Here is a 27,619-nt window from a genome sequence, read left to right on the forward strand (position 1 = left end):
CGTTCCAAAATCCAAAAAATTCAGGAATAGATTAAGCCCTAAAGGTGCTGACCACGAGTAACGCAGGCCCTGTGAACGAGATTGCTTCCCAGTTGCCTTCGGGCTAGGGCTCTATAAGTTTCTGCGCAATGTCAAATCGGCATTCAGGTCCAAAGTCCATACCATATCAGTATTTTGGAATTGAATATAGAATAGACCTCTTTTGAATTCGTACAATCCCGCTTTGTTTCTTGACTACAGATTCATCTTCGCAGGCTTAGCCTCATTTCAATGTCAAAATATTCACAAATACCAATGGTATAGCAAAGAATGCACAACTTCAACAGTACAAACACTTTGAAATTCGAAAAAAAAATTTCAAACGAAAAAAAAAAATCAAAGTAAAAATAACCATTTATTATTTTATATATTCACTTCATAACATTCATATTCTTTATTTTCTTTACTTCTAGTCCACATCCTTGTAGAAGACTGACAGAACATTCAACAGTTGACATTCCCTTGGACAAAGAACAACCTTTTGTTCTCCTTCAATTTGTTCAACAAGTCCCAGGCTCTCAAGAAACAGCTTTGTCTGCGTTCCTTTTTTCCACAGGGTGACCAAAGGCTCTTCTTTCGGATTTAACGATTTCCATGGCGCACAGATGCATCCCATCTGAGTGTAAAACTTTAAAAAATATAAGAATAAGAAATAAAAAATAATAATAATGAAATAAAAATTCTGCAATTCTAAGCGCGTCTCTGTACTCTTAAATCTCTTTATTTAAAAAAATTTAAAATAAAAATTTACTTTTCCTCAATCTTTTCGTGATAAATCTCCAGCTGTCGATATTACTTTGATTTATATCCGTCATAAACTGATCGCATTTATCAAATCGCTAGATTCAAAGCCATTTATCGTTATTTCTCGAATTTTCTCCAGGTCTGAAAAGCACGATTAAAACACCTCGGCTAATGTGAAATTGTAGAAGTCACGTGACGCCACCCACGTAGCCTAAGCAGTTGTGTCAAAATCATGCACAGAAATGCAAAGATTATCTCTCATTGGAGAGAAAGTGAATACATATAGAAATAGTGGTATTAGCTGATATACAAACAAAGATTTTATTAGAATTTAATATAGTAATAGTATTAGGCTTTAGTATTTGTCTTTTTACCATCATTTTTTAGTCTCTAAATTTCCAACTTATTATTCAAAGTTATTTATATTTATTTAAAAATTTTTAAAAACAATTATCATCATCTTTTAATAGATATAGAAATGGCTCATAGATAGATATAGTAATGACAAGTTTATAAACATGTATTTCTAAGTGTTGGATATTAACGTTGTAATAAAGGTTTTTCTTTTTCTTTTCTTTTCTTTTTTTCTTTTTTAAATTTTCATTAGAATTTTTATGGAAAAATGAGTTGAATGACAGGTTTGTCATCACATGTCCTTAAAATGGCAATGAATCCATGTCGCTTGAAATCCTGTATATCAGAAACTAGTTTTAGAAAAATGGCCCTTTTGATCCTCAGGGTGTAATTTTTTAATCCGCATTGTTTTATGACTTAATAGTGTTTTCGCTGTCATCTGAAGAAGATTTGGCGCCTAGAAAACTGACAACTCTTCAAAAGCCTATTGAACATTATTTCGTTAATGTAATGTTTATTGACACCTCGAGAAGATTTCATTGAGCAGGTAAAATATCATGTCTCTCAATGGCTTCCAAGGTTTCAAAAGCGTTTCCAAGAATTCTGTGCTTATCATTGACCCAACATGATTTCTATAAAATAAAGATTTTAATATTAATATTATTATTATTATTATTATTATTATATTATTATTATATTTAACTGTTTTTTATATTTTACAAATATGTTTTTATCGATAAATAAGTAATTTGTATTTGTATATATTTGTTATTTTATATTCATAATCTCTTTATTAACGTTATTATAAATTATATTTTATTATTATTATTATTAATAGTTAATTGAATTCTACCATAAATATATCATATATATAATAATGGCATTGAGATTATGAACTTTAAATCCTATAGTTTTTCATTTTATTTTTGTTTATCATTATCTTAAAATATTAAGCATTGAAATTATTATTATTAGAAAATAAATTATTATTATCATTATTATTATTATTATTAATCTAGAGAAGGTTTTGTATTAAAGTGGAGAAGTCGGTACTCACACTCGAATGGCTTAGATCAGTTCTAGCATTGTGATTGGATGGTGTGCACATAAGTGCATTTTAATTGGCTTACAGTGAAAGCCCTTTAAGAGCTTTCAAGAAGATAAAGACTGAATAAGCATTTTCAGAAATTTCTAGAACTTCATAGAAACACGATAACTTAGCTCTCTTTGAGAAGATTATTGGATGATCATTAGAGTCTGTACGATAAGTATTTAATATAATGCAGGTGGTTCTTTTAAATTAAAGTAGTTGTTTAGCTACGATTATCACAAGAGGTGGTTTTATTTCACGCAAGTGGTTTTATATATACATGTACAGACCACTTTAAAAAAGGGTGTCCAGTGAAAAACCCTTGCTATTCAGACACCATGATCCCCCCTTACAATCCCTCTTATTTCCGTTATTCATGTTTCCAAACATTTTTTCGGATATTAATCTCTATAACTCTTACCAGCTCCTGCAAAGTAGTGACTTCATGCGGTAAAAGACTGGCCGCTGTTTCACACTGTCTGTCTGTCAAAACTCCTATGAAATTGAAGAACGACGTTAGAACGAACAGTACCAACAGTTCCTATTTTATGTGTGGCATGCTTTCACATTTAATCACAAGAAAGGGTTATCCACAAAGCACAGAGCAATGATAGATAGCCCTTTGTTCTACACAACTACCTCCCTACCTATACAAGCGCACACAAACACAGACTTCACGTCAAATATATCATTCGCATATCTTTATCTTAAAGTTTATCCACAAGATTCACGGTCGACAATAATAGCCCTTTCTTTCTTCTACCTCACCACCCTCCCTACCACCATACAAGTGCACACAAATACTTCAAGTACGACCTTTACATATCATACGAATAATGTTCAAAGTTTAACCCAAAGAGACCCGACAATGATAGCCCTATCTTCAACCTCACCATCCTCCCTATCACCATACAAGCACACACAAACGCACACACCTCTTACATATCATACGAATACTATTCAAAGTTTTATCCACAAAGCATACGACAATCATAGCTCTTTCTTCCAACTCACCATCTCTATCATCAGCAGCAGTAAGGGGGACTCGCGGTCAATGTCAAAGATTTACGGGTTTTACAGGCGGTTTAAGGAAGGCGCCGGCAGCGGGAATAACCCGCGCGACAAGTCCTTACTGCTGCTGTGTTGGGAATCAAAGATATCGCAAACGGAGGTTAAGATATCCTTTACATATAGATGGACACCATCACAAGCATTCGAAATAAAACTGTGCGCCGACTGCGAACTCAGGTTTTGGATCGCCTGGATGCTGACTTTGCCTTCACAACATTTATGGAGGGAGATACGGACGAGACGATGACAGAAGAAAGGGCTGAAAGAATAATTAACTTAATACCCGAAGGTAACTACCGGTTGGAGCTAACGTTCATAAAGTATTTAGACGGCGAGTGGATGATAGAAAAGGGGCGCAATCCTATCAGGGCGTCTGGTAAGAAGGACCTGTTTGTCTTAAACGAAAACACACGCCCGGGAGCATTGGTAGGAATAGACATGCTGTTCTACGAGGTTGCTTACCCTGTTACCGTAGTCATTTACGGTGCGTACAAGATAAAGACGCCAGACGTTAAGAAGTTGAAACCGATGCGACATCCCGGTAATTGCGTAGGGAAGTTAGTAAGAGAGTTCTTTGAAGACTCCTCTCGGGGCGGTAAACTGACTTTAAAGAGAAGAGAAGCCATCAGGAAATGGGAAAAAGATACTAATAGGACCGGAGGGTCGATAGACAACATCAAGAAGTTAGAAACGGCGCTGGAGAGGCGAATCCATGTGAAAGACATTACCGACGGCTTTATTTACCCAGGAACGCACAAATACGGAGGCAGAGGTGCTCCTATAGTCATTTATCAGCACAACGCACACGCATGGAGAGAGTTAAGGTTTCCTAAAAAGAAGGAGACAAAGGTCTATAAGAAGTCACCATTGACAGAATTAGTTCATGAGAATTCCATATGGTTAATGGACGCGGAGGGAAGTCAGTTTATGACCCAAGATGGTACTTTATACCGACCGGAAATGGAACACCTGCGCATACAAAGTGCATGTGAATCCCTTGGTGAGGACTTCTCAGACGAGGTCCTCAGCTCTCGTAGTTTGGACTTCTTGGCGGCCAAGAAGAGGAATGGGTGGAAACCTACCCCAAAAGAGTTCGGAAACATAGCCAAAGCCTGTGTAGAGCATGGTCACGGTGGTCTTTGGAACATGGAGTACGACGAAGACGAGTACGTGTCTCTGGATATGAAACACTGTTACCCTGCAAGTTTTAAAGGTCTAGGGGATTGTAAGGAATATTATGACCGTTACGGACATCCAGACTCCCAATTCTTCCGCGTTTCGTTAGACGGTCACTACGACGCCCCAGCAACTGGATTCGTACGATTAACGTCTTGGAAGTTGGCTAAAGACTTACATCCCATAATTTACGCGTGGTACGGGAAGCATCTACAAGAGAAAGAATGGATACCCATACCCCTATTGAAGTTCTTTGAAGAGCGCAAGCTTTTAAAATACACAGCGCATGAAGCCATACTTTGTCACAGCGCCTTTACCAAATGGTTACCAGAGCATAACCCTACGGCCCGAATTGTCATAGGTAAATTCACCCAGGGCGCTAAGGAGGGAGAAAAACACATGCAACGGCGCTTAATAACAGACGAAGGTGAGTTGAGTTTCCTCATAAAACGTGCCCATGACCAAGGAACGATGGTGTCCGTGGAGAAATGGGATTATTTCATAGAAGCCGAGCAGAGAGAACGTAAGTGGAATGCTTTGTGTTACTACCAGGACCATCGACCGCAGTATTATCATCTGCGTGCCAGCATGCTTGCATATGCGCACATTAACCTTCTCGCGATGTTACTGCGGTTTGACAAAGAGGACGTTCCGCGCGTAGCTACGGATTCTTTGTACGTGAAACCGCACGTCTTAGAAAAGATGAAAGAATTCTACACAGAAGACGAGTTAGCGGAAAGTGGCCAATGGCGCGTCAAAGACGAAGAGATCAAAGCTTGGAGAGGCCGCGTAGAATATCACGGCGAGCACACCCAGGGTTCCGTAACGCCTACCAAAGAGCCTCTACCTTCAGTTGCCGACCCTATTTCCTACCAACGCTTCTCTTACCTCTACGGTACGGGAGGTAGCGGTAAGACGACGCGCGTGTTAGAACTCTTTCCTAAGATAAAGGTGCTAACGCCAACACATCGTTTGGAAAGAGAACTCTGCGAAATGGGCCACGACGCTCAAACGTACCACAGCTTCTTTCGTTGGAATGGCCAAAAGTGGGTGCCGGAAGCTATCCATGACATACCTCCGGTGATATTTTGGGATGAGATTTGCACCGTACCTTTAGAAATCCTCAAAGAATTCGTAGAGTTCCTTCGCGGGAAATGTCAAGTAATATTCGCCGGAGATCCCTGCCAGCCTCCTCCAATAGCCGGAGAGATGCCCCACGAATGGCTGAAAGATTTCGTAGACCATGCGGAGGAAATTAACACCGACTACCGCAGCAAGGATCAAATAAGAAACCTGAAAGCGGAATTAAGGGGCCTCAGTGACGCCGACCAATGCAAAACACTGCGCAAACGTGTACGAGCGAAGTCCTACGAGGACTTTCTATACGCCTGGCATCCAAAGGATCTGGTGCTGAGCAGCAAACGCGCAGCACAGTCTCGCATACAAAAGGATTTGCTAAATATACACCGAGAGCGTTTCCCTACGCATCTCGTACCTGTTTGCTACAAACCCCACGACACCCGCATGCAAAAAAGAGACGTCTGGGTACCTGGTACTGACATCCAACTGCAGAACGCGGTAACGCATGACAAAGCCTGGGTACCCATAGAAAAGGTGGAAAGAATTACCTCCCATCCAGATTGGCGCTTAGGCTATTGCATGACAGTCCACAGCGCGCAAGGGCTTACCATAAAAGAAACCTTATGGATCATAGACCAGCGGCTGTGTTGGAGCAACCTTATCTACACCGCCGTAAGCCGCGTAGAATATGCCAAACAGTTGAAGAGAAGCTGGGGGCCGCAACTGCGTTACGATAAGACGCCAGAGGACGTAGCCAAAGAGAATATCGCCAAGAAACTCCTTCGCTACAAGCGGCACGACGAAGAAAAAAATATGACGTTCGACCTATGCGTGGACGACGTCTATAAGAAAGGGGCAAGGTGTGCCAAATGTAACATACCTCTACTATGGAGGTTTGACCCAAATGACGATCAGCAGTTCTCCGTGGATCGCATAAATAATAAACGCGGTCATTGCAGAGGTAACGTAAGACTGGACATGCCTAGAGTGCAATCGGGCGCGTGGTGCTGCGCTACTTTGAAGGGCAGCTAGCACTACTCTGAGTCTTTGGGGACTATGAGCAGTTCTTCCTTGACAAATCCACGACTTGGGCCATTTAGGTAATACAACACGGGTTGCCCTTCCTTGGTGACGGACTTCGAGATCTCATACGTTTCCAAAGACCAGTTAGGATCCGTGGCTCTCTTACTGCCACCTTCGAGTTCCCCCGGCTGATAGAGGTATCTGACCACTATGTTGCGGGGGAGCTTTCTTTCCTTCAGTCCGACCGCCCTCGAACTTCTGACGTAGGACTTGTGTTCCACGTGTTTCTTTTTTATGGCATCCTTGGGTTTTATCCCCGTAGCCCTGGCCGCCTCGTTGTTCAAAGCCGCGACGACCTGGGGGAGCCTCTGAGTCCATTCCCTGTTGCGTTTGGAGGGATCTTCCAGCTCTTTCCAATACTGGTACCCAAAGAGGCGCTCGGCCAGGGTCTTATTGAATCTTTCAACAATGCTCTGACCCCTGTGGTACTCAGCTTCGGCTCTTCTAATTTTAGTGTCGTGGTCTTTCAGGGTCTTGGTAACCACGCCCATGAACTCTGTCCCCGCATCCACTTGCAGCAGCTTGAGCCATTTCAAAACGCGCTTATAAATCCTACTCAGGGCTTCTGCGACTTCCCCAGAATCCTTGCTGGTTATGGGTTCGGCGTCCTTATATCTGCTTGCGATATCGACTACGGTCAAAGCGTACCTATAGGTCTTTTTTCTCACCTTGTCGTGCGGTAAGAAAAGCAAATCCGCCTGATGAACTTCATTGGGGGTATTTACGGTGAAGCTGGGCCTGGGAATGTACTTAGGCACGGGAAGATAAACCTGCCAGAGGGTTTGTTTTTTCAACCAGTTCTTAGCCGTTTCTTCTGATACCCTGGCCGCGGTCGCGAGTTTCTTGATGGCCGACGCTCCTCTCCAATAGCCCTCAGGCCCATAGTAAATCCTTTTGAGTTTGTCCTCTACGCGGCCCATTATATGAATAGAATCGCGCTTCGCTTGATTCAAACGAAGGATAGGACAAGATTGATCTTTCGCCCGTTGAAATCCACCGTCTTTCCGTCCACTTTAATGGTGATGTTTATGTTTTCTACCAAATTAGACAAGTCATAGCTCAAAGAAATGGGAGTGTATTCTACTGGGTCAAATGGATTACCTTTGGGCAGAAACTTGGACATAAGAGAAGACTTTTCTCCATTGTTGTAACTATGAACCAAGTCGCAATAGACTTCGTAAGAGGATGCGACTTTCCATTTCACAGGTATGGCTGTGTTGATAATTTCCTTGCCTGAGACACCTAGTAAAGATCCTAATGCATCAGTTTTTCCTTGGGTTACCGAGAAATTGTTAGGAAGATTATGTTTGAAGGTCATTTCGTGCGGCAATCCCGTGGTGAGAGTATAACCGCGCTTGGCGAGCTCCTTAGCAAGGGTGATTGGCGTGTAATGTCCATCGGGCAGCATTACGCCTTGGTAATTGTTAGACCCCTTATGCACGGTGACCATACCATTGACTAGATTATACCAAGAATTGTACAAAGAACAACTAACCAGCCGAACCTTATGGGCTTTGATGGGAGGATTCAAGTAAGTGGTAAAGTCATTCTTGTCGCTTTCCAAAAAGACGATCATATATTTCAGGAAACACAGTTTCCTTCGTTAGAGCAGATACGCCAAAGCTACGCCTCCCGCCAGCCCTGCGACTCCTACAAAGACCAATTCATTGTCTTTTTGTTTCTTAGAAGGCTGGTAGTAATTCTTAAACTGAGGCTTTCTTAACCCCGTCGATGCCGCGGGGTGTGCTTGCGCATAGAGCTTAAAGGCGTAGTCTGTGTTTTCGAAGTTCTTGTCTGCCTGCATTTTGTCTTGGTAATTCTTGTCCAACCAATCCCTGTAAGCTTGTCTTTTTTCATTCCAAGCTGCCACGTCCCTTTGATATTTCTCCAGCGCTAAGTCGTGTCTCTTCCTCTCAGCGGCCAAATCTCCGCTTTTGTCGCCTCTGACTAATCTATCCAAATATTGACCACCATAATTAGCTCCAGTGAATGCTAAAAGCTGCAATAACTCCACCTGCGACCACGCTAGCCATTTATATGTTAGAAAGTCACAGTTTGCTTCTAGATTACGTCGTAGGGAGGTACTTTTCCTTCCGTAGGTAATCCTTTACCATGATAGCCCCGCCTACGGCAGCGGTCATCTTAGCAAAGTTAGCGAAGCTCTTGCTTGGGTCTTCAGTAAAGTCTTCTTTGAGCACTTTCTTACCCACCCAACCAATACCCGCAACGATGGAAGTAATGATAGCTGCTTCTTCAACAGTTTTCAATAACGCGGTTGACATTATATTACAAAGCGAGAAGGAAAATCTAGGTCGCCACGGCACGTGGTGATAAATCTACTCCATTTCGGGGATCTTACTTTTTCTAACAGCCGGCTCCACAGGTGCGTGCACGGGCGCGTGATATGTTGGTGGTTCTACCTTTTTCGTTGCCCGCCATTGTAAGTAAAGGCTGCCTGCTGCTATAGCAACTCCTAACGCGCCGATGACGTACCCAGGATTAATAAAGGATTCCTCTTCTCTTTCCTCCACCTTTTCTTCTTTTTTGGCTTTGTTTTTCCTGTTCATCTCTGCGAGCTTCTTACCGGCAGCAACTCTGCCTGGAGATTTAGCCTTGGTGATTCGTCGCTCCTCTACTTGAGGGGTTTCCTCCGCCTTCGATTCAGCTTCACTCATTTATATCTAAGGACTTGAAGGACTTGACAGGTAACTTAAGATGACCTGGGTAAGTACTTGGGAATGACTTAAGGACGACTTGGAAATGACTTGGGCGCTACCTGACCAAGTACTTAAGGATGACTTAACTAGGTACTTGAGGATGACTTGGGTAAGTACTTAAGAAGTACTCGAGGCGACTTGATCAGGTACCTCAGCAAGTGCTGCCTGGAAGACCTTTTCAACTTCTCTGTCCTTCTTGAAGTCTTTCCAAGATGTCGTAAGTTCCTTCAAGTCGACGTGCTGAGCTACGTGAAGTGCCGCAGAGGCGACTGCCATTAACTTACCGCACTTCAAAGACAACCACCCGCAGGTTATTTTAAGTTCTTGGGCGATGACATAGTCCTCGCTTATGTCCTTCCGCAGTTGCTCCACGTCGTCTATGGGCAGCGCAAGTCCAAGTAATTTAGTCGCAAGTCGGATAGCGGAGTCTGCTACGGCGTCCGTGGTCTTACTTGCAAGGGCAGCCTCGTACCTCTTATGGAACTTTTTAACTTCCTCTTCTGACAACTTATTAACCTGCTCATGGGTAAGTTCCTTGCCTATCATTTCTTTACACTTCCCAGAAGACACAAGGATGTTGAGTTGTTCCTTAAGGTTACTTTCGTCTAACTGCGCGGGGACTTCATCTAAGAGCTGCTCAATGTCCATATACATTAGGAATCATAGATTCCAACCGTGTAGGGAAACCTCAAAGAGAAGATCATTTTGGAATGTTGGTGCATTTTTAAATGCCGCATGTATTCATGCAACTGTTCCTTGGATATCTCACCGCCGTAGTCGCTTAAGATGGTTTCCAGGTCAGACTTACTTGGAGTATAAAATACTACGAGAGAGCCTATGTTTTCCCTGAAGGGTTTAGAGACACTGGTAAGCTGCTGGGAAAGCAACCAAACGCTGATATTGTCATGCCTACCGCTGAAGGCGAGTTTAACAAGCTCGGAAGTGCGCCTTTTTACGTCGTCCCCACAGGCAATGTCATCCAATATGAGTAAAGTCTGTGTATCTTTAGGGAATTGCTTATGCCAGAACTTCAAATGGCTGGATAACTCGTTAGGGTCTAAGATATCTACGAAGAAGTCGTCGTCTTTCACTCCTATGCCCGTCCAGGTGCGGTTATTCACGTAGGTGGGGCATAATAGCACGATGTAGTCGAAGCGGTATCTAAAGGGTCCTAATAGCTGCTCTACCACGAACTGGGTCTTTCCGCAGCCGGTGGGCCCTACTATCAGAGCGTTACAGGGCATGTGATTTGGGTTCATTTATATCCCTTCTTTCGAAGGGAACTTGTTCCCTGATATATATGGAAGGTGCCTACACACCGGTGGAAGCAGTGCAAAGAATTGTCGCCGACGCAAAAGATAAAAGAGACACCATAGAAATGCAAAGGGAGGAGATAGACCGGTTAAAAGAGCGCGTGCAGGAGTTGTACGATGAAATGTGCGGTCTGAAGCGTGCAGAACGGTTTGGCGCGCTGATAACGATGGCAACGTGGGCTAAGGAGTCCGTTAAGGACTTCATGCGATATCCCCCGTAGAATGTTAACAATAAGGTTAAATCTTTGTTAAGGATGCCTGGAAACTATTTAAAAAGTGTCTTAGAATGTTAACAATAAGGTTAAATCTTTGTTAAGTCGCCCATAAGCTATTCCAAAAAATGCCTCAGAATGTTGACAATAAGGTTAAATCTTTGTTAAGGATGCCTGGAAACTATTTAAAATGTGTCTTAGAATGTTGACAATAAGGTTAAATCTTTGTTAAGGATGCCTGGAAACTATTTAAAAAGTGTCTTAGAATGTTGACAATAAGGTTAAATCTTTGTTAAGGATGCCTGGAAACTATTTCAAAGAGTGTCTCAGAATGTTGACAATAAGGTTAAATCTTTGTTAAGGATGTTAAATGGAGGCCAAGATACTGTTAAGTATATATGGACTGTTTGATGTGTAAAAAGGTGTTCAGCACCAAACAAAGACTTCAATACCACGTTCGTCGCGGCGTTTGTACAAAGAAACCCCTTAGCCGCGCTTGTAAGGATTGCGGTAAGGAATTCAGCACCGTTCAAAAGATGCAACAACATCAGGATAAACGCATTTGTGGGCTTTGTAAGGACTGTAATAAGGAATTCCACAACCCCTTTGAAATGCAGCAGCATCTGAAAAGGGGCGTCTGTAATCGAACCAGACAGTGTAGTTTCTGTAATAAGATACTTAGTAGTCGTCAACGTTTACAGACGCACCGGAGAACGCATGAAGTGAATTATCGATTTCTCTCCCGCGCTTACGACTTGGAAGGCGTGGATTGCTACCAATGTGCGGATTTGATGTGTCGCTGCCCGCATAAACAGGATTACTTAAGGAATCGCATAGATTACCATAAGAAGATAGTCCGTACTTTCCCCTCTTTTGAACGCGCCGAAGGCGTTCCGTGGACTAAAAGGGAGTATTGGAGGCAGGAGTGCGATCGTTGTGGTTGTGTTAGAGAAGAGGAACATATCTTCAACTGTCTTAACAAAGATTTAACCTTATTGTCAACATTCTGAGACACTCTTTGAAATAGTTTCTGGGGTGTCTTAACAAAGATTTAACCTTATTGTCAACATTCTGAGACACTCTTTGAAATATATGATACGCAATAGCATTTCTTGGGGCCTTTAATAGTAAAGCAGGGTTTGTGCAAAGAGTCTCAAATCCTGATCTTATTTTTCTTGTTGTTTGTTAGGGATCAACATTTAACAAAACAACAATAAAAATAAGGACCCCTTTTAAAGGTATATGCTAGCCTACGCAGCCGCATTCTTTGGAGGATTCCTAATCGCCCTTTCAATATATGGACTGTATTACATGCGAACTACCAAGCGACTGCATAATCCCTGAAACCCCCGCAATTCGTGAGGAGAAAAAATACACCTGCCTTCATTGCGGCAAGGTATTCCCCGAAGAATCCTTTGTGGGGCATTGGTGCCCCGCGGATCCTAAAGCGCAGCGGACTTTAGCAGACGCGCTAGTAAGCTGAGGAACGAAGCTTAGCTATGCAGAGGACTCTCAGGCTCATACTTGACTACGTCGAATACCCATTTACCATCTTTTTTACCATGACTCATGACATGGGTAACGTCCTGCCCTTCGATGGCGTACCTTATCCTATCGGGCGCCCAAAGGGTGTATGTTCTTTTTTTTATTCTTTAAGACCAAACGCAGGCGGTCCAAGTCTTCAAAGACCACGTAATTCTTTATCTCGTAGATTTCCCCCACCGCCAAATCCCTCCAGTGCGTTTGTATGAACTTTAACTCGTTAAATTTATCCTTATCCATTATACCTATGGAATATTCTCAAATGCGTTGCCAGAGTCTGCGCGCTTTTAAAGCGCTTGCAGCACCACCTACATGGCAGGCGAATTCCTTGTGCATACTCCGTGATCTCCCTGCAAATGACGTCGTAGTCGCTGCTAATCATTACCTTATAACCGTTTTCTTCATACCTCTGTAAGAGTAGTCGCTGATCCTCGGATAATACCCCGTTGCCTTTTGGAGTCTTCAGCTCGATGCAGAATCCACGGTAATGGGTGTGCGCATTCAAGATGAGCAGGTCGGGTTGCCCCCGTTGATATCCTTTCTGCCAACACTTTATACGTTTGCCGTCCGAATCCTGCAGTTCGCCTAGACCAGGGGTCACAAGCATTTGGGGGTAAAACCTGCGGATGTAGTCCACTACCTTTTTATGCAGGTCAAACTCATTTTCTATTTTGAATACCAACTTGTTTGGACCGTCAAACCGCTTTTCTATTGCATATCGACCGTCCTTACGCAGCGCGGGTAGGACCTCTTCGAATACCCAATCCTGAAATGCTTCTGCCTTTGGCATCTTTGAACTACATATTAATTGATAAAACCCAGGTTCGGATATGAACACGGAATGTGGGTGAATAGTAGAAGGGATGCGATTCGTTACCCTTAACTCACTCAGCCTTTTCTTATGTTTTTCAGAGACGTGGTCACTAATAGCTTTTTTGGTGTTTTCGTATCCTAACGCAGACGCCACCTCCTTTGCTTTAAAGTAAGGCTTGTCGCCTTGCACTATGCATTGCAGTTTGGTTTCGTTGTTTTGAAATACGCGAAGCATATTATACGTAAGGAATATTTTAATAGGCAACGCTCTTTAGCTGATTCATTTCCACGCTTAACTGCGCGTCAGACACGACGAAGACGTAGCAGTTTATCTTGTCGCTGTCACCTGCACTGGCGTTCTTGGTGCGCTTGATCTCCAATGTTATGCCATCCTGCGTATTTACTAGACGTAAACCCTGACCATGCAGGTCTTCGTCGTTAATGGTGCGCATGTCGATCCACAGCGCATACTTATCCTTAAAGAATTCCTCGGGGCTAATTTGGTCGCCAAACTTGCGCATGGCCTCTCTGTACACGTCTGCGGGCTTTATCCCCTGGGAGTAAACCTTGTTTGGAACGCCGTTTATGTTGACCCCCACGTTAGTAATGTTGGGGTTGTGAAAGGCCTCGGAGTCGCGCTTACCGGCCTCGTAGGGTTTGGCAAACACCAACATCAGCCCCGTGAGACTTCTTCGGGGGAGGTTAATACTTTGGTTGATAACCTCATCCGTCTTATCCAAGAAGCTAAACGTCTTGTACATTACTACGTGGTCGTAAAGGAATGCCTTTCCGGCACTATATTCCATACCGGCGCTACGGGCCAGCTCTTCGCTGTACACGGTCTCATACTGCAGCTCTAAGTTAGTGATAGAGTATGGGGTTGTTGTGGTAAGTGCAGTGGTTAGCCCACCAATGATGTTATTAGCATCTGCTAAAGTTACTTCAAACTGTAGCTCGGATAACTGTCTTGGGTAATACGCGCCGTGATTCGTGATTACTTCAAAGTCCAGTGGTATGACATACTTGCTACCATAGGCGGTCTTTATTCGCTTTGCGTCTGCTACTGCGGTTTCCCCACTGCCGTCAGTAGGTTGCGTTTTCGTAGGTGTGCGGACCTTACGTAGAATGACACTACCAATTCCTTGTTCTATCCTTTGCGCGCGGTCAAATGCTGTTAACCATAAGTCTTTGTACGTGGTATACAGATCGTACCTATTTAAGTCCAGCAAGGATTCCCCGGCGAACTTTACGCGCATCTTAGAAACAATGTTGCGACCCACGTTGTTAACGATAATCCTTTCGTCTGTGGGGCTTGACTGCACCGCTAGGTCGAACCTTAACGCCAAGGTGCCAGGAACTAGGACTAGGTTATCCGTTAGGCGGGGCACGCCTACGTACAAGGTTTCTCCTGGCTTTGCGCTGGATGGCGTGAATGTGACTCGGTGAAAGGTGCGTTCTGCCTTCAGTCCGCCAACCTGCTTAGGTAATACGTTGGGATTTAACTTTGAGCTTATCATATATAATGGAAGGAGAAGGAACGGATTTTGACCCCCTTACCGAAGAAGGTCAAGTCGACATTAACGACGATGAATACGAGTCTTTACTACCTAAAACCAACGACCCCACGGAATTCCGAGGTAACATGGTGCGTCGGTTTGGAAAAAGAGCCCGCGCCGGCTGGATGGCTTTCCTAGACAAATACCGCACTAAGAACCCAGGCAAACCCATACCAGAATACATAAAGCTCGACAACATCGACTTTGGTAGTAAGACGATGATGAAACCTCCTAGGAGCAAAACCGCGGAAACCAGCTTTGGTCCGGACGGCAACATCCCCGAAGCCCCCGGCGCTGCATGGCTTAGTAGGGTTCAGGAACAAATGGACGAATCCATGGAAGAAACCCCGGACGACTTTGATAGGATCAAGGAAGAATTCCCAAACTGGGACCCAAACAAAGTCCAAGTAATGTTTGACGCGGATAACGAATGGGGCAGGGAAGTCGTAGTAGCAAGGTTAAATAGGTCTAATGCTCATCCATATGTCATCAGGGACATAAATGGTAAATATTACGCAGATAAAAATATTCCTCGAACCCTTAGGAAGGCCTTAGGAGAACCCAACTTACCCGAAAGAATGAGAGAAAATAGTGAGAATATTGACGAAGCCGTCGAAAGAGTTAAGGCCATAATGCAGCGGCAACGAAAAGGTCCTGAGGCGATAAGGGAAGTCGAAGAACTAAAGGAAGCGATGGAGGAAAGGGAGGCAGATTACATGAGACAAAACCGACTACTCCTCGATGCTCAAAAAAGAGAACTTGACGACAAAAACCAAAGAATGATAGAAATGAGAGAACAAACAGACAAAGCCCTGCGCGATAGGAACCAAGCCCAAAAAGCCTTCGAGCTCGCCCTGCAAGACCTGGACATGAGCAAGGAAGAAGCTAAGAACTTACGTACCACCATAGCCGGCTCTTTGGAGGAACGGCGGCAGTTGGTTGCCGAAATCAACACTAAAGAGGAGCAAATCCGGCAAAGAGATCAGGCTATCGAAGACCTGGAGGGGCAAATAGAGCGGCAGCAGGAAATAATTGCTGACCAGACTCGCCCCGAAGAGGAAAGGGAGTCTGCCCAAAAGGAAGTAGAAACCCTTCAGGAGAGAGTTGCGGAATTACAGGCGCAAAAGGACAACCTGGAAAAGGAGCTGGGGCTTACCACCAAGGAAAAGGTAAAAAGAACCCTTTTGAAGTATGGCGTTCCACTGGCATTTGCGGTCGCTATTAGCACCGTAGTAGGAGTTATCCTATCCGCGCTTAAGGCTACGGGCGCGGGCGTTAAAAAATTAGGCAGTGGACTAACGGACTTGGGAAAAAAGATGGCAGCCGGTCTTCCTGGGCTGCTGGGTTCGGTTGTTTCCTTGGCACTTAGGGCCGGCGGAGAACTGCTAAAGTTTGTGGGGAATAACATTTGGATCTTGGTCGTCGCTATTGGAGTGGTACTCCTGAAGAAGATGAAGGGTTAATCTTATCCTTGTGTATTACTGGTGGCTTATCGTCGTCGGGCGCCCGAGGCGTCCTCGACTGGGGATAAGTAAAGATAGTATTCGCGCCGCCTTGATAATTTGGTATCAAGGGCAGCACACTCATGGTGCAAATGGGCTTATGACACCAAGCAGCATCTTTGTTATAGGTGCCCTGACCATTTATTCGTGCTATTCCAGGCTTACCAAGATCACCATGACTGGGCCTAACTTGAAGCTTTGCATATTGACAATTGGCTATTATGTAAAACGTTACTGGCGTCAAATCTTCTCCACTTGCTGGAGGGGGTTGCACTGAGAAGTGAACTGAATGTCTAGTATTACTCTTTGTCCTGTAAGGCGGTAATGGGGTGTTGGTTTCATCTAAGATCCTAAGACCAAGGTGGCACCCATACCCCGTATTGACACTAATAGTACACATTACTAACCCCAGACCTCCCACCCTTACCCATAACCCGGTGTCGTACCAATTATCACCTTCGTACGTCCTCTCATTTAAGTCATAAAGAAACCAATCTTCCCTAACGTGTGGGTTGTCCATATATTTAAAGACTAAGCACCGCAAGAGTGCCAATGGTTGCGTGATTGTAATCTCTATCTCTTTGATCTGCTATGCTATTCACGGTAGCCGTCCCGCTGTCATCTACGCGTATTTGCAGCTTTACCTTCCCATGGCAATCGGCGACCATGTGAAAAGCACAAAGGGAAAGATTTTCAGCGCTGCTGGGGCTGGGCTCTACGGAGAAATGCGTAGGCTCCCTGTTGTTTGTCTTATTTCTCATAGGCTGCAGTATGCCATTGTCATCCAGGAACCTAAAGCCCACGTTGGCGTGACTACTCGTGCCAATGCAAATACTACAAAGGATCAATTTCTTTCCTGAGTAATTCAAATTCACAGACATCCCCGTGACATCAACCCAAGATGCCTGGGTGTATTTTTTCTCGCCTGCGTAAGTCGTATAAACACAATCTACTCCAGCTACGTAGGGGTTGTTCATCGCCATATATAATAACTCAGACCAACACCCGCGACTGCTAGGCCGGCTTTTAATAAGTTATGGTCATATTCCTCTTCTTTTTTAGGCGCTCGGTATACTTCTTTTGTTAGCTGCACTTTCTTAGGTGGTTGCGCATGGTGCACTTTTTTAGGCTGTTCAACAAAGTGCCTTCTAAGAGTGTCAGAGTTCACGTCATTCACCCCAAACTTCATATCCTTAGTAGCTCGTTGAAGTTTGTTGTTGTATCCTACTACAGAGCCAGTATTTATAGATAAATTACTGGGCATTAACCAACAACCCGGGGCTACGGCATAGTCCAGTCGGGCCTTAGAATTTTGTATAGCTAGTTGGTAACGCTGTACGCCCTTGCTAATATCACCCTCCAAAATCGAACTTTCGAATAAGATCAAGGCTTCGGCTCGCGTCTCTTCTGCGGCGCCGGTATTCCCCACTATACTCGATCGGGTGTTTACCTGAGCTCCAAGGATGGAATACACGTAAGCTTCTATGCTGCGGTTCAAACGGGCAAGGCCGGCTTTGGTTAGTCCTTTACCTTCTGGGGGTATGAAATTAAGATATTGCTTTGTTTGCTCGTCGTTGGTAATTTTGATAATCAGTGGATTAGCTCCACCATACTTACCACCCTCGTCTTTGAACAGAGGTCCGTCTCTGACTTCCTTAGTGGTTTTGGCATTTGGTTCAAAGAAGGTGCTACTGTCGTGAGTTTCTTTGTGATATCCCGTGTCCCATCGCAACTGCAGCGCATGAACTTCCCTGTTGCTTAGCTCGTGCCCACCAATCCCCCAATAAGCCCAAATATGTCCCAAACCATTGTTAGCGCCCGTAGTGCATCGGAAATCCTTCCCTACAACACCAAACTCCTTACAAAGTCTATCATAAGCCGGCACGCTGTATTTGTTATCTCTTGGATAAAACGTGGCATCTCCCGGCAGCGCAATAACACCCATCTCATGCAGTATTCTTCTAACCGTGAAGTGAAAGTGAAACATAAATATCGAATTCTTCATCAAGTTTGCGCTTACCCCACAGCCGCTAGTGGCACACCAAACCGCAAAGTTCAGCTGCTGCGGCCAATAACGCATGTTAGGAGCGCTTAACCATTCGTGGGCTTCTTTTGCGGTGGTATGATTAATGGGCACGTTTTTGAAGATATCTCGCACCTTTAACGGAAAGGAATGGTTGTTAGAGATCCGCATGTTCAATGTCAAATCCAAACTTGGGTGTTCATCAAATGAAACCACGGGTATCGGATAAGTACTGGTACCAAGCAATAATTCCTTTGACCAACCTTGCACGGGCTTATGTTCAACATAACCAGAATTCTTCAGTTGATCGTCTATCTGATTAACCAGCGTAGGTTTCAAATCCTCATTACTGTACATTCTGGAGCCGTTATAGTAAATACCATCGGGCCTTCTTTCGAACTTACTAGGGTCTGCATGCGGAAACATCTTCCTAAATGCTCTCCAATTCCAGTAATCTCGATTATCGTGATGTGGCTGCTCCTCAATATCATTCCCAAAAGCGTCGTACATTAGTATATATAATGGATGTTATACCTTCAGCACCTAAGTTGTACCCAGATGTTCCCTATACTACACCTAACGAACTAAACGCCGAAAACTTCAGGCTCAATAAAGCGAACTTAATCCTGGCTTACTTGGAAGGGCAGACAAAACACTACGAAAAAGTTAGGAAGAAATACGTCAGAGCCCGGAGTACGCTACATAAGATTGCGATAACTTCAGGATCCATATCTGTTGTGTTAACGGGCTCCGGCGTTGCTACTTCGCTTACTGGGCCGGGAATAATTGTTGGAGTTCCTTTGGCCGGCGTTGGGGCAACCTGTGGTATTATTTCTGCTGTTGCTACGGGTATTATGAAAAAGCTATCCACGAAAATATCCAAGCATGACACGACAATAGCTCTGTCTAGGGCTAAAGTAAATACTATTACCGACCTTGTCTCAAAGGCTTTGCGTGACAGAAAGATAGACGACGTAGAATTCTCGCTTATCTTAGCCGAAGAAGACAAATACGAGAAACTAAAGACGGACATAAGGAATAAAAAAACAGTCGTAAAAGATCTTTCCGAGGAATCTCGCAAAAAGATCTACCAGGAGGCAAAAGAAGAGCTTCAAAGAAAGCTCGCTCAGTAAATATTTGCTTTGAAAAAAGCGAGACAGGATTCTATTTACATATTGAACGTCAGTCTGGAAATTACGCGTAATCTTATGCCATAAGATTTATGCTAATTACTCATCTTATGGCATAAGATTTATGCTATTCGCTCATCTTATGCCATAAGATTTATGCTATTCGCTCATCTTATGCCATAAGATTTATGCTATTCGCTCATCTTATGCCATAAGATTCACTATCTTCTCGGAATCCATCCTAACAGGGGGTGGTTGGGGTCAATTTCGTAAAATATTTCGTAGATTACGTGGAATATCCTTATCCAGCCGACAAAACATCCACTCGGCTTTTGTCATATCAGAAACCTCGGGAATAGACTTACCGGTAATTTCAGACAAAAGATAGGGAATAGCTTTGTAATATTTCCCTAGTTTTAATTTTTTCAGCGTTTTCCGTAGACTTTGCGGGGTTGGCTCTTCTAAATGGTCTATGATTTTCTTCCTTACTTCGTTGTTTAAATATACCGGTCGATAACCTTGGATATGACTCATCCAGTCCCTAAAGTATTTTATTCTCTTATAAGGTGTTTTCTTACGACCTCCATTGGCGTAATACTGCTCTCTGGTAGCATTTGGTACGGCATTACGAATATTCTTACCACACTCGTAACACTGTGCTGACGTGTCGTCTTCTATTTGCATTTTCTTACCACAACACCAGAAACCCTTGGGCTTGGGTATGTTAACTTTGGATCTTAGGCAAATTATACAGAAGTCATTGGCGAACTTTTTACATTCATGCACATATAAGACAAATATTCCTAACATTCGCGCAACATACAATGGGACACGGGTTATTCCCGCTGCCGGCGCCTTCCTTAAACCGCCTGTAAAACCCGTAAATCTTTGACATTGACCGCGAGTCCCCCTTACTGCTGCTATCATCCCACAAACACACACGACACCTTTTATATATCATACGCATACTATAAAGAGTTTTATCCACAAAGCACACCACAATTATAGTTCTATCTTCTACCTCACCATCCCTACCATCATACAAGCGCACACAAACATACACGGCAGCTTTCACATATCCTACGTATACCTTTCACGAGTAAAGTTAAAAGATACTCCATGATCTTTAAGTTTTCTTGACAATTTGCTGGTCTGAAGACAATCTGGGGTTCAGGACAGTCCTCGTCGTCTGAATCCTGAGCGGCAGACGGTTCTGTCAAGACAATCCCAGCTCCCCTGAGGACCCTGGACAGGATTGAGGGATAGGGCTGTAGACACTCGGGAATTTTTGTAATGACGAAGGATAAATCAACCATTTGGACCACTTGTTCTTCTTCTGTCTGTAGAAATAAAGGGAGGGAACATCACTGAATTAGAACAAAAAGAAAAAAATCATTTCCGAAATGAATAGGCCCTTTGCAGTTCAGTAATCACGTGCTGATTAATTCACTGAGAGCAAATGAATGAACATTTTGATTCCCATAGGTGAAATTTTCTGGAGAGCAAACACACTTTCTACAACCTGTTTCGAGAGATCGTGATAAAACTCCACTTTGTACCACACTGGTCACACATCGTTTCATCCAGTTCTTTACAAGTAGCTAAAAAGAATTACCAATTTAAAATAATAAAAAATGTTGCTCTCCAGTACAGATACGTGACCGTTAACTGCAAAGAACCTATTGAAGTGGTTCGATTTTCTTCCTTGGGTTGAAAGCACAAGGATCACGGAGCATAGTTTTGAGTAGAGAGGGGAGGGAGGGGCGGGAGGCAATTTGGTGGCTTCGTGGAGTGCCCCCCACCCCCTCCCTCTCCCCAACTTTGAAACCGAAGCTCTCGAAAATGCAGTTTCCAGTTTTTTTAAAGGGGCAACACATTTATTGCATTAAAGTCACGTCAAAGCATTAGGAAACTCATAACAGCAAATCAGTTTGGCTAAAAAGACCCCCATCCGCCTGCACACTCCTTGCAAGGTCGTCCAAACCCGTCCGAATGAATAGAAAACTGTGTGAAAGTTAACAATAAGGAAAAGTTATCTTTTTATTCATTTCCTGACATCAAAAATTGTTGAAAATCTACGGTGACTTATGAAATATGGCGATCATATCGACGTCACAGAAACACAAAGAAAGGGAAAGAAATATATACGAGGCAGAAAAAATGGTCTCATATTTTACCTGGAATTTCCGAACGACTCCGAGGAGGAATCTCAAAGCTGTGCACCGTTCCTCGTTGTGGAGAGACGTGAAGAGTTGTTTTATCGCTGGCTGCCATATTTCCTTTGTTCTCATTCCCTTTAATCTGGATATCAGCCAGGAGGTGAACTCAAAATCAAGTTCTGCCAAAGGAAATTGAATTTAATAATACCAAAATCAACATCGTGGGTATAATTTTTGTTATGATGATGTTTCATGAACAAAAACAGTGCCATTACCATCACCACGCCCAACAACTTTACCGATATTGTCACCATCACCACTTTCTTCATCCCATCATTCATTACAACCCAACATTCATCACCAACACCACCATCACCAACATGCACCAGCATCACCAACACCACCTGCCACCACCACTTATGCTATCACCACCACTACAACCATCATCATCACAGTGAATGTAACTGCGCGGGCTGTTGGACTCGCTATGGGTGGCGGGTGCTGTTCAGATGAGGTGAATGCCTATTGACACGGTGTTCACCGCATTTGTCTGTGTTTTCTGCCCCTGGCGGGTCTAATAGCTTGCGCAGTTTGTATATGTGAATGTGTGTGAGAATTATATATAAGATATTTAAAGTTATCTAAGTTAACTAGCTATTTTTACAGATTCATACTTATATTATATTTTATTTATTTAATTTATTTTATGCACGACCCCACAAGCTTTTAGCTTTAAATTTTATCGTGTTTAAATAAAGGTATTCTATTCTATTCTATTCTATCACAATTTTAATTGCTAACCACCACAATCAGGCACAATCCTTATCTTAATCATATATTACATTTTTTTATTCGACATCTTTACATCATCTTTACCATCACTATCACCACCTGTTGTGAGAATGGCGTATCGGAGATGGACGCTTCTGGCAGTGGCCTTTCAAACTACGAATACGCTGGGTCACAGACCCAGATTGGCCCTGGCCCCTTTGCCACCCCCCTGACTACGCCCTTGATGCTCCTAGCACGTAAGTCTTAACCGAGAAAAAGGCCGGTTGTGATGAAGGCTACTAGTACTGAATAAACTCTTACATTTTAGATCTCAGCCTTACCTTCTGCAAAGAACAAAAACTCGTCCTTGCTTTGTTCAAAAGGATTCGTTGTCACTAACTTGACGTCGAAATCAGGAGCTCCAAGGATTCCATCCTTGGATACAGGGACCTTACAGAAGCTGAATGCTCTTGGAGCATTGCCATCGAGGAAGACGCAAGGTCCACTCATGCTCGACTTAGTAGCATTTTTTATCTGGTTCTCAATGGCTGTTGTGTCTTTGCCGTGCCATGAACTGCATTTATACAGCACGGAACTGTAATAATGGAGTTTTTCTGATTGACAATTCTAGATGATGATACAAGCAAGAGAAAGAATATTGAGGAAGCAATCCAAGTCAATGAAGGTTGGACTGTGAATTAGCTTTTTTAAACTCGGCGAAATGGCACGCCACACGGCACGGTACCGTTGACGACATCCTCCAATAAGAATCCTTGGGAACGTTAGTCACGGAACAGCACGGCACGTCGTTTCCAAATCTGCTCTAAAACCATGAATTTCAGTCACAGATGAATGCTAAATGTACATCAATGTGTGGCACATTCAGGTCAAGTGAGTTGCTACGCAAACAACCCAACAACCTAACAACACAACAACCTAACTCTTCTCAATTTTCAGTATTCTTTAATAATATTAATACAAATTAATATTATTCATTAAAATTAATATAAAAAATAAAAACAGATTTAGCAATGGCATTGTCACAGAGTCTCTTCTTCCACTAAATGACAATCCAGTTAGAATTTAAAAAAAGGTTTTTGCGTATGAAGTAAACCACGAGAACCTGGAGAAAAACACTCAAGCAGAGAAGAGAGAACTAACGAGCACCTTAACAAACATTCGAGTTACTAACCTTGTGTACGATGTACAAATACCCTGCACCTTCTAGGCAAGGTCGTGTAATGTTTATAGTACACTGTTCAAGTTTTGCAGACAGTTTGACCGCATCCACGTAAAATAGTTGAGCCTGTCCCATGTCTAACCAACTGAAGCACTTTCCCTCGGGTCTTTGTGCTAATTTTCGTGACGTAAACTCAGTTACTCGTTGGGTAAATGGATGTTTTAACTCAGTTAGGTATTGATCAACATTTTGTTTTATGCTGCGATGTAAATGAGGTCGTAAAATCGCTCCAATAGTCATGTTCTTGTCACGCAATACCCCGCCATCTTTCCCCAAGTGTCCAACGTAGGAAAACTGATTTCGATTCTTCTTGATAAAAACCGAAAATAATTCAAAGTTCCTCGAGGTGCATCGCTCAGGGACTCCAAACAACTCTACATTGTCCTCGAATACTTCAGTCAAAATACGACCCAAGGCGTCCTTCTCAAAAAGTTCGTAAGCCTTTGTTTGCTCTAGTTCTTGGTTGCTACTCAAAACTGAAGACAACTCCATTCGATGTCTTATCCTCTAGAGAAATACTATCCTCTAAAACTCATTCAATCTTATCTCTTCAATGAAAAAAAACCTTAAGAATACTACTGTGGAACTTTGAAAACCGTAATAAATGTTGGTGATTACTTCATAGTCTGTGTTGAATTGAACTGTTTGTTTATAGACAATTAACATGCACTGATGGGATTAATTAACGGCGTTGCTTCGGAATGATTTCCATTGGTTAATTGATTAAAAGTAATCGACACTGTTGTCTTGACACTTTTAAATTGTTTATGAATTTTGCCATTCATGGTTGTTGAAGTAGTCCGTCAAAGTACTATGAAAATCTTTGATGTGTAAAACAGACCATTTATTTCTCTCTCGTAAACACAGGATAGTAACTTAAAAACAAACAAAAAATCTTTCCGAAACAAACTAAAATCTAATTTACCAAACATTTCCCCTAAACTCGCAAAATACGAGGTATCTTAAATTCCTTAAAACATCTCCTTTTGATGATGAATTTTTAGCAATCAAAAAATAAAAAAATAAAAAATAATAATAATGAAATGAAAAGTAAAAATTAAAAAATTAAAAACAATAAGAATGGAAAAAAAAAAAAAAAAAAAAAATCAGTTATTCTAGCTGCCTTATTTTTACTTCAAATACACTTCATTCCAACAGCTGATTTCAAACTGAATGAAAATAAATTTAAAAAATGAATTTTTGCACTAGTTAGACTCTAAACTTATCATCTTCTGTTCAAATTTTAGTTTTGATTTGAGCAAGTTTTGGGACAATATTTTCAATTACTGTATCATGCTATAATGCATCACTTGATGTATAAATTGGTAAGTTTTAGACCAATAGTAAAGTCTTTGAGGAATTAAGAATATTTTGACTTTGAGCCTTTCATGAAAGGTGTATGGTGCTAGGTGCAAAACATTAGTTTTAACTGATCTTTTTCCTCTACAGCATTAAACATATATGTACAATATATTTCTTTAATTTATACATTATTTTTGTACCAACACAGTTCATGCTAGTTTTATACATGCTGTTTGTGAGTACAGCAGTTAATGCAGAGTATATTTTTCCAGGGGGAGGGGAGGGTCAAAGTAATCTATATGGACAATCAATAGACATACAAAAATCAACTACCATCCACCTCTATAAAGGAATAAATAAATTTGTGACCCCAAATATTGTTCTTTGGGTCTTCTTTGGTAAAAAAAATTTGAATGAAATGAAAAATCTTTTTGACCCTCCATTTTTGGCTGTGTGAAAAAGTGATGGAAAATCCCTGCAATTGATTTCTCTTGCTCGATATTCATCAAACCTTCAAAACCTTCAAATTTTCAGATTGAACTGGAATTTACCATGTAAGGTTTTGTGGAGGGGTGCAAACCCAGAGAAAAACAGTTGAATCAAGGGAAAGATCTAACAAACACTACTCACATGTGATGGGGAGTCCAGGATACCCCAGAGGTAAGAGGTGCTTGCACTATTGCTACCACCTCCTTATATAAAATAAATGCTCCCTAAGGTATCTAGAGATCTAAGGTCATAATGGAGCTGCTTTTCTTAAAGCTAAGTAACCTGTAACGATGTCTGATGGTAGATTGCGTATTGTTGAGAACTCTCTTGCACTGCAATATCGTATACCTGTTCTAGGGTCTTCGTATTTTGCCTGTAATAATAATAAAAACATACAGTTTATAATATTCAAATTGTCATTTGAGCATAGAGAATCACCATACATATAAAAAATCTCAATTTCAAAGAGCCTTGAAACAAATGGGTTGATCTAAGTCAGGGCATGGCTAACTCACAGATTGAACCCTGAAACAACCTCTGGTCTGATCTAAGTCAGGGTATGGCTAACTCACAGACCCAACCCTGAAACAACCTCTGGGCTGATCTAAGTCAGGGCACAGCTAACTCACAGATCAAAATATACAATCAACTTACTGGAAATCCTGATAAATCTGCATATTTTTTAGCTGGTTTAAAAGATGGTGGAGCATCAATACTACCATCTAAAACACAAAAAATACAGTCATTAAATATATAAAAAACTAACTAAAGGTAATAACTATTAGTTAAAGTGCAATAGTAAATAAAGTTTAAGGTTGACTTACATGTTGGATCATCTTGTTTCCATGGTAACCCTCTCTCAATAGTTAGTATCTGCTTTAAGTTTTTCCATCCTTTTCTTTTTGTGTTATTTGCACCAGAGTGCTATATATGGAGGACAGAGAATATACCAAGTGAAGGTTTATTTATATGTTTATCAATAGAACCACCATGATTCACTCTTTTAATCATGATCATGTTTCTAAAACCAACTCTTCTCACTGTCCACCTCACCCCCCTACACAGTTACACACTAATCCCCCATGCACAGTAACACACTTATCCAAATGCAAAGCTATAATACTGTATTGTGACAACCCTTTGAAGACATTGAAGTATGGGCTGCAATAAAAGATCTGGGGGAAAGGGGGGGGGGGGGGGAATTGGTCAATTCCCTCTTTGGAGTTTTAAAAATAGAAATAAAGAGGAATATCAAATGAAAAGAATAAGCTATCGAACTGGCTTTCTAGGTATAAAGTTGTAACAGCCCCTGGGAATACTCTTGCCTGTTTAGGGTAGGGATGTGCCACTGAGCCCACTGAACCCTAACCCTGTTCCAGAGTAAAATCGCTGAAAATCATACCCTGTTCCAGAGCAAGATCGCTGAAAATCATAACCTGTTGCGGTATTGCAAAAACGAATACCCTGTTCCAGAGAGGAGAGAGTGTGATTTCATGTATCCTGTCCCTGAGAGAGCGCGATTTTATATGCCCTGTTCCAAAGTAGAATCGTTGAAAACCATACCCTGTTTGACGGCATGTACCCATATAGCGAATATAGGGGAGTAACCCCCCCCTGGGTAATAGCCACCCCCCTTGAAATAATTCTAGATCCGTAACTTGGGGAAGATTTATGCCATGTGGTGAAAGGGGGGTAAATAGTTGCTCTTATTCCCATATATCCTAATTTGATGGCAAATGGTACCGCTGCTTTCAAAAACACATCTCTAACTTTTCTTCCACATGTAAGCTTATCAAACACAAGGAAAAATAAACCACAAAAAAACGACTTCCCTACCTCGAAATTTGCATCTTTAAAGACGACTGTCGTATTATTTGCCATTGTATATTCACTGTTATTCGTAGTAAAAGAAGCAGGACTCTCGATACTCGAAGGCGAATCAACTTCATCGGCAATCAAAGGCTGTACAGAAGATGGCCGGCAAGAATAATGAAAAATGTTAAAGATAAAATTTAGATTCCTTTTTAATGTATTCCCATATATATTGGTGTTTTTAGATTTTATGGATATTGAACTTACAGTGAGAGGTCTTTTCTTTTTACTTGCGAAAGGCGAAGACCCAGAAGGACTCGCAGAACGCTTGCTCGCCTTTCTACTTCGTCCAGATGCCATCTTGAATTTTCTTTCAACTTAACCACAGCCAACCCAACACA

General features: G+C 42.2%; 2 protein-coding genes across 2 annotated transcripts; both read right to left on the minus strand.

The window, feature by feature from the left end:
- Nucleotides 1–375: 375 nt before the first annotated feature.
- On the minus strand, nt 376–24,636 carry LOC116286342 (uncharacterized). Its single transcript, XM_089035480.1, has 6 exons — nt 23,568–24,636; nt 22,717–23,002; nt 21,623–21,783; nt 20,536–20,785; nt 2,649–2,722; nt 376–667 (listed from the first exon to the last, which is right to left on the minus strand). Exons 1-6 carry the CDS (start codon nt 24,105–24,107, stop codon nt 449–451), a joined length of 1,530 nt encoding a protein of 509 aa, XP_088891606.1. The 5' UTR covers nt 24,108–24,636; the 3' UTR covers nt 376–448.
- Nucleotides 24,637–25,079: 443 nt separating this feature from the next.
- On the minus strand, nt 25,080–27,584 carry LOC116286343 (INO80 complex subunit C). The gene is made up of 5 exons (XM_089035482.1): nt 27,486–27,584; nt 27,243–27,368; nt 26,231–26,330; nt 26,061–26,128; nt 25,080–25,779 (listed from the first exon to the last, which is right to left on the minus strand). The coding sequence occupies exons 1-5, from the start codon at nt 27,576–27,578 to the stop codon at nt 25,654–25,656; spliced, it is 513 nt and encodes a 170-aa protein (XP_088891608.1). The 5' UTR covers nt 27,579–27,584; the 3' UTR covers nt 25,080–25,653.
- Between the last annotated feature and the right edge of the window lie 35 nt (nt 27,585–27,619).

The sequence above is a fragment of the Actinia tenebrosa genome, unplaced genomic scaffold, assembly GCF_029948245.1.
Source record: "Actinia tenebrosa isolate PJP-AT-01 unplaced genomic scaffold, QUT_ActTen_1.0 PGA_scaffold3__52_contigs__length_22856419, whole genome shotgun sequence".
Lineage (NCBI taxonomy): Eukaryota > Metazoa > Cnidaria > Anthozoa > Actiniaria > Actiniidae > Actinia > Actinia tenebrosa.

Excerpts from the sequence above, each read along its gene's own strand:
- LOC116286342 (XM_089035480.1), bottom strand. The coding sequence starts at position 24,107 with ATGGAGTTGTCTTCAGTTTTGAGTAGCAACCAAGAACTAGAGCAAACA. Across the intron at positions 23,003-23,567 it reads ATTTGTACATCGTACACAAG|AATTGTCAATCAGAAAAACT; the intron begins GTTAGTAACTCG and ends ATCATCATCTAG. Across the intron at positions 2,723-20,535 it reads TTTAACTTTACTCGTGAAAG|GAGTTTTGACAGACAGACAG; the intron begins GTATACGTAGGA and ends TCAATTTCATAG.
- LOC116286343 (XM_089035482.1), bottom strand. The coding sequence starts at position 27,578 with ATGGCATCTGGACGAAGTAGAAAGGCGAGCAAGCGTTCTGCGAGTCCT. Across the intron at positions 26,331-27,242 it reads TTAAAGATGCAAATTTCGAG|CACTCTGGTGCAAATAACAC; the intron begins GTAGGGAAGTCG and ends CTCCATATATAG. Across the intron at positions 25,780-26,060 it reads CAGATTTATCAGGATTTCCA|GCAAAATACGAAGACCCTAG; the intron begins GTAAGTTGATTG and ends TTATTATTACAG.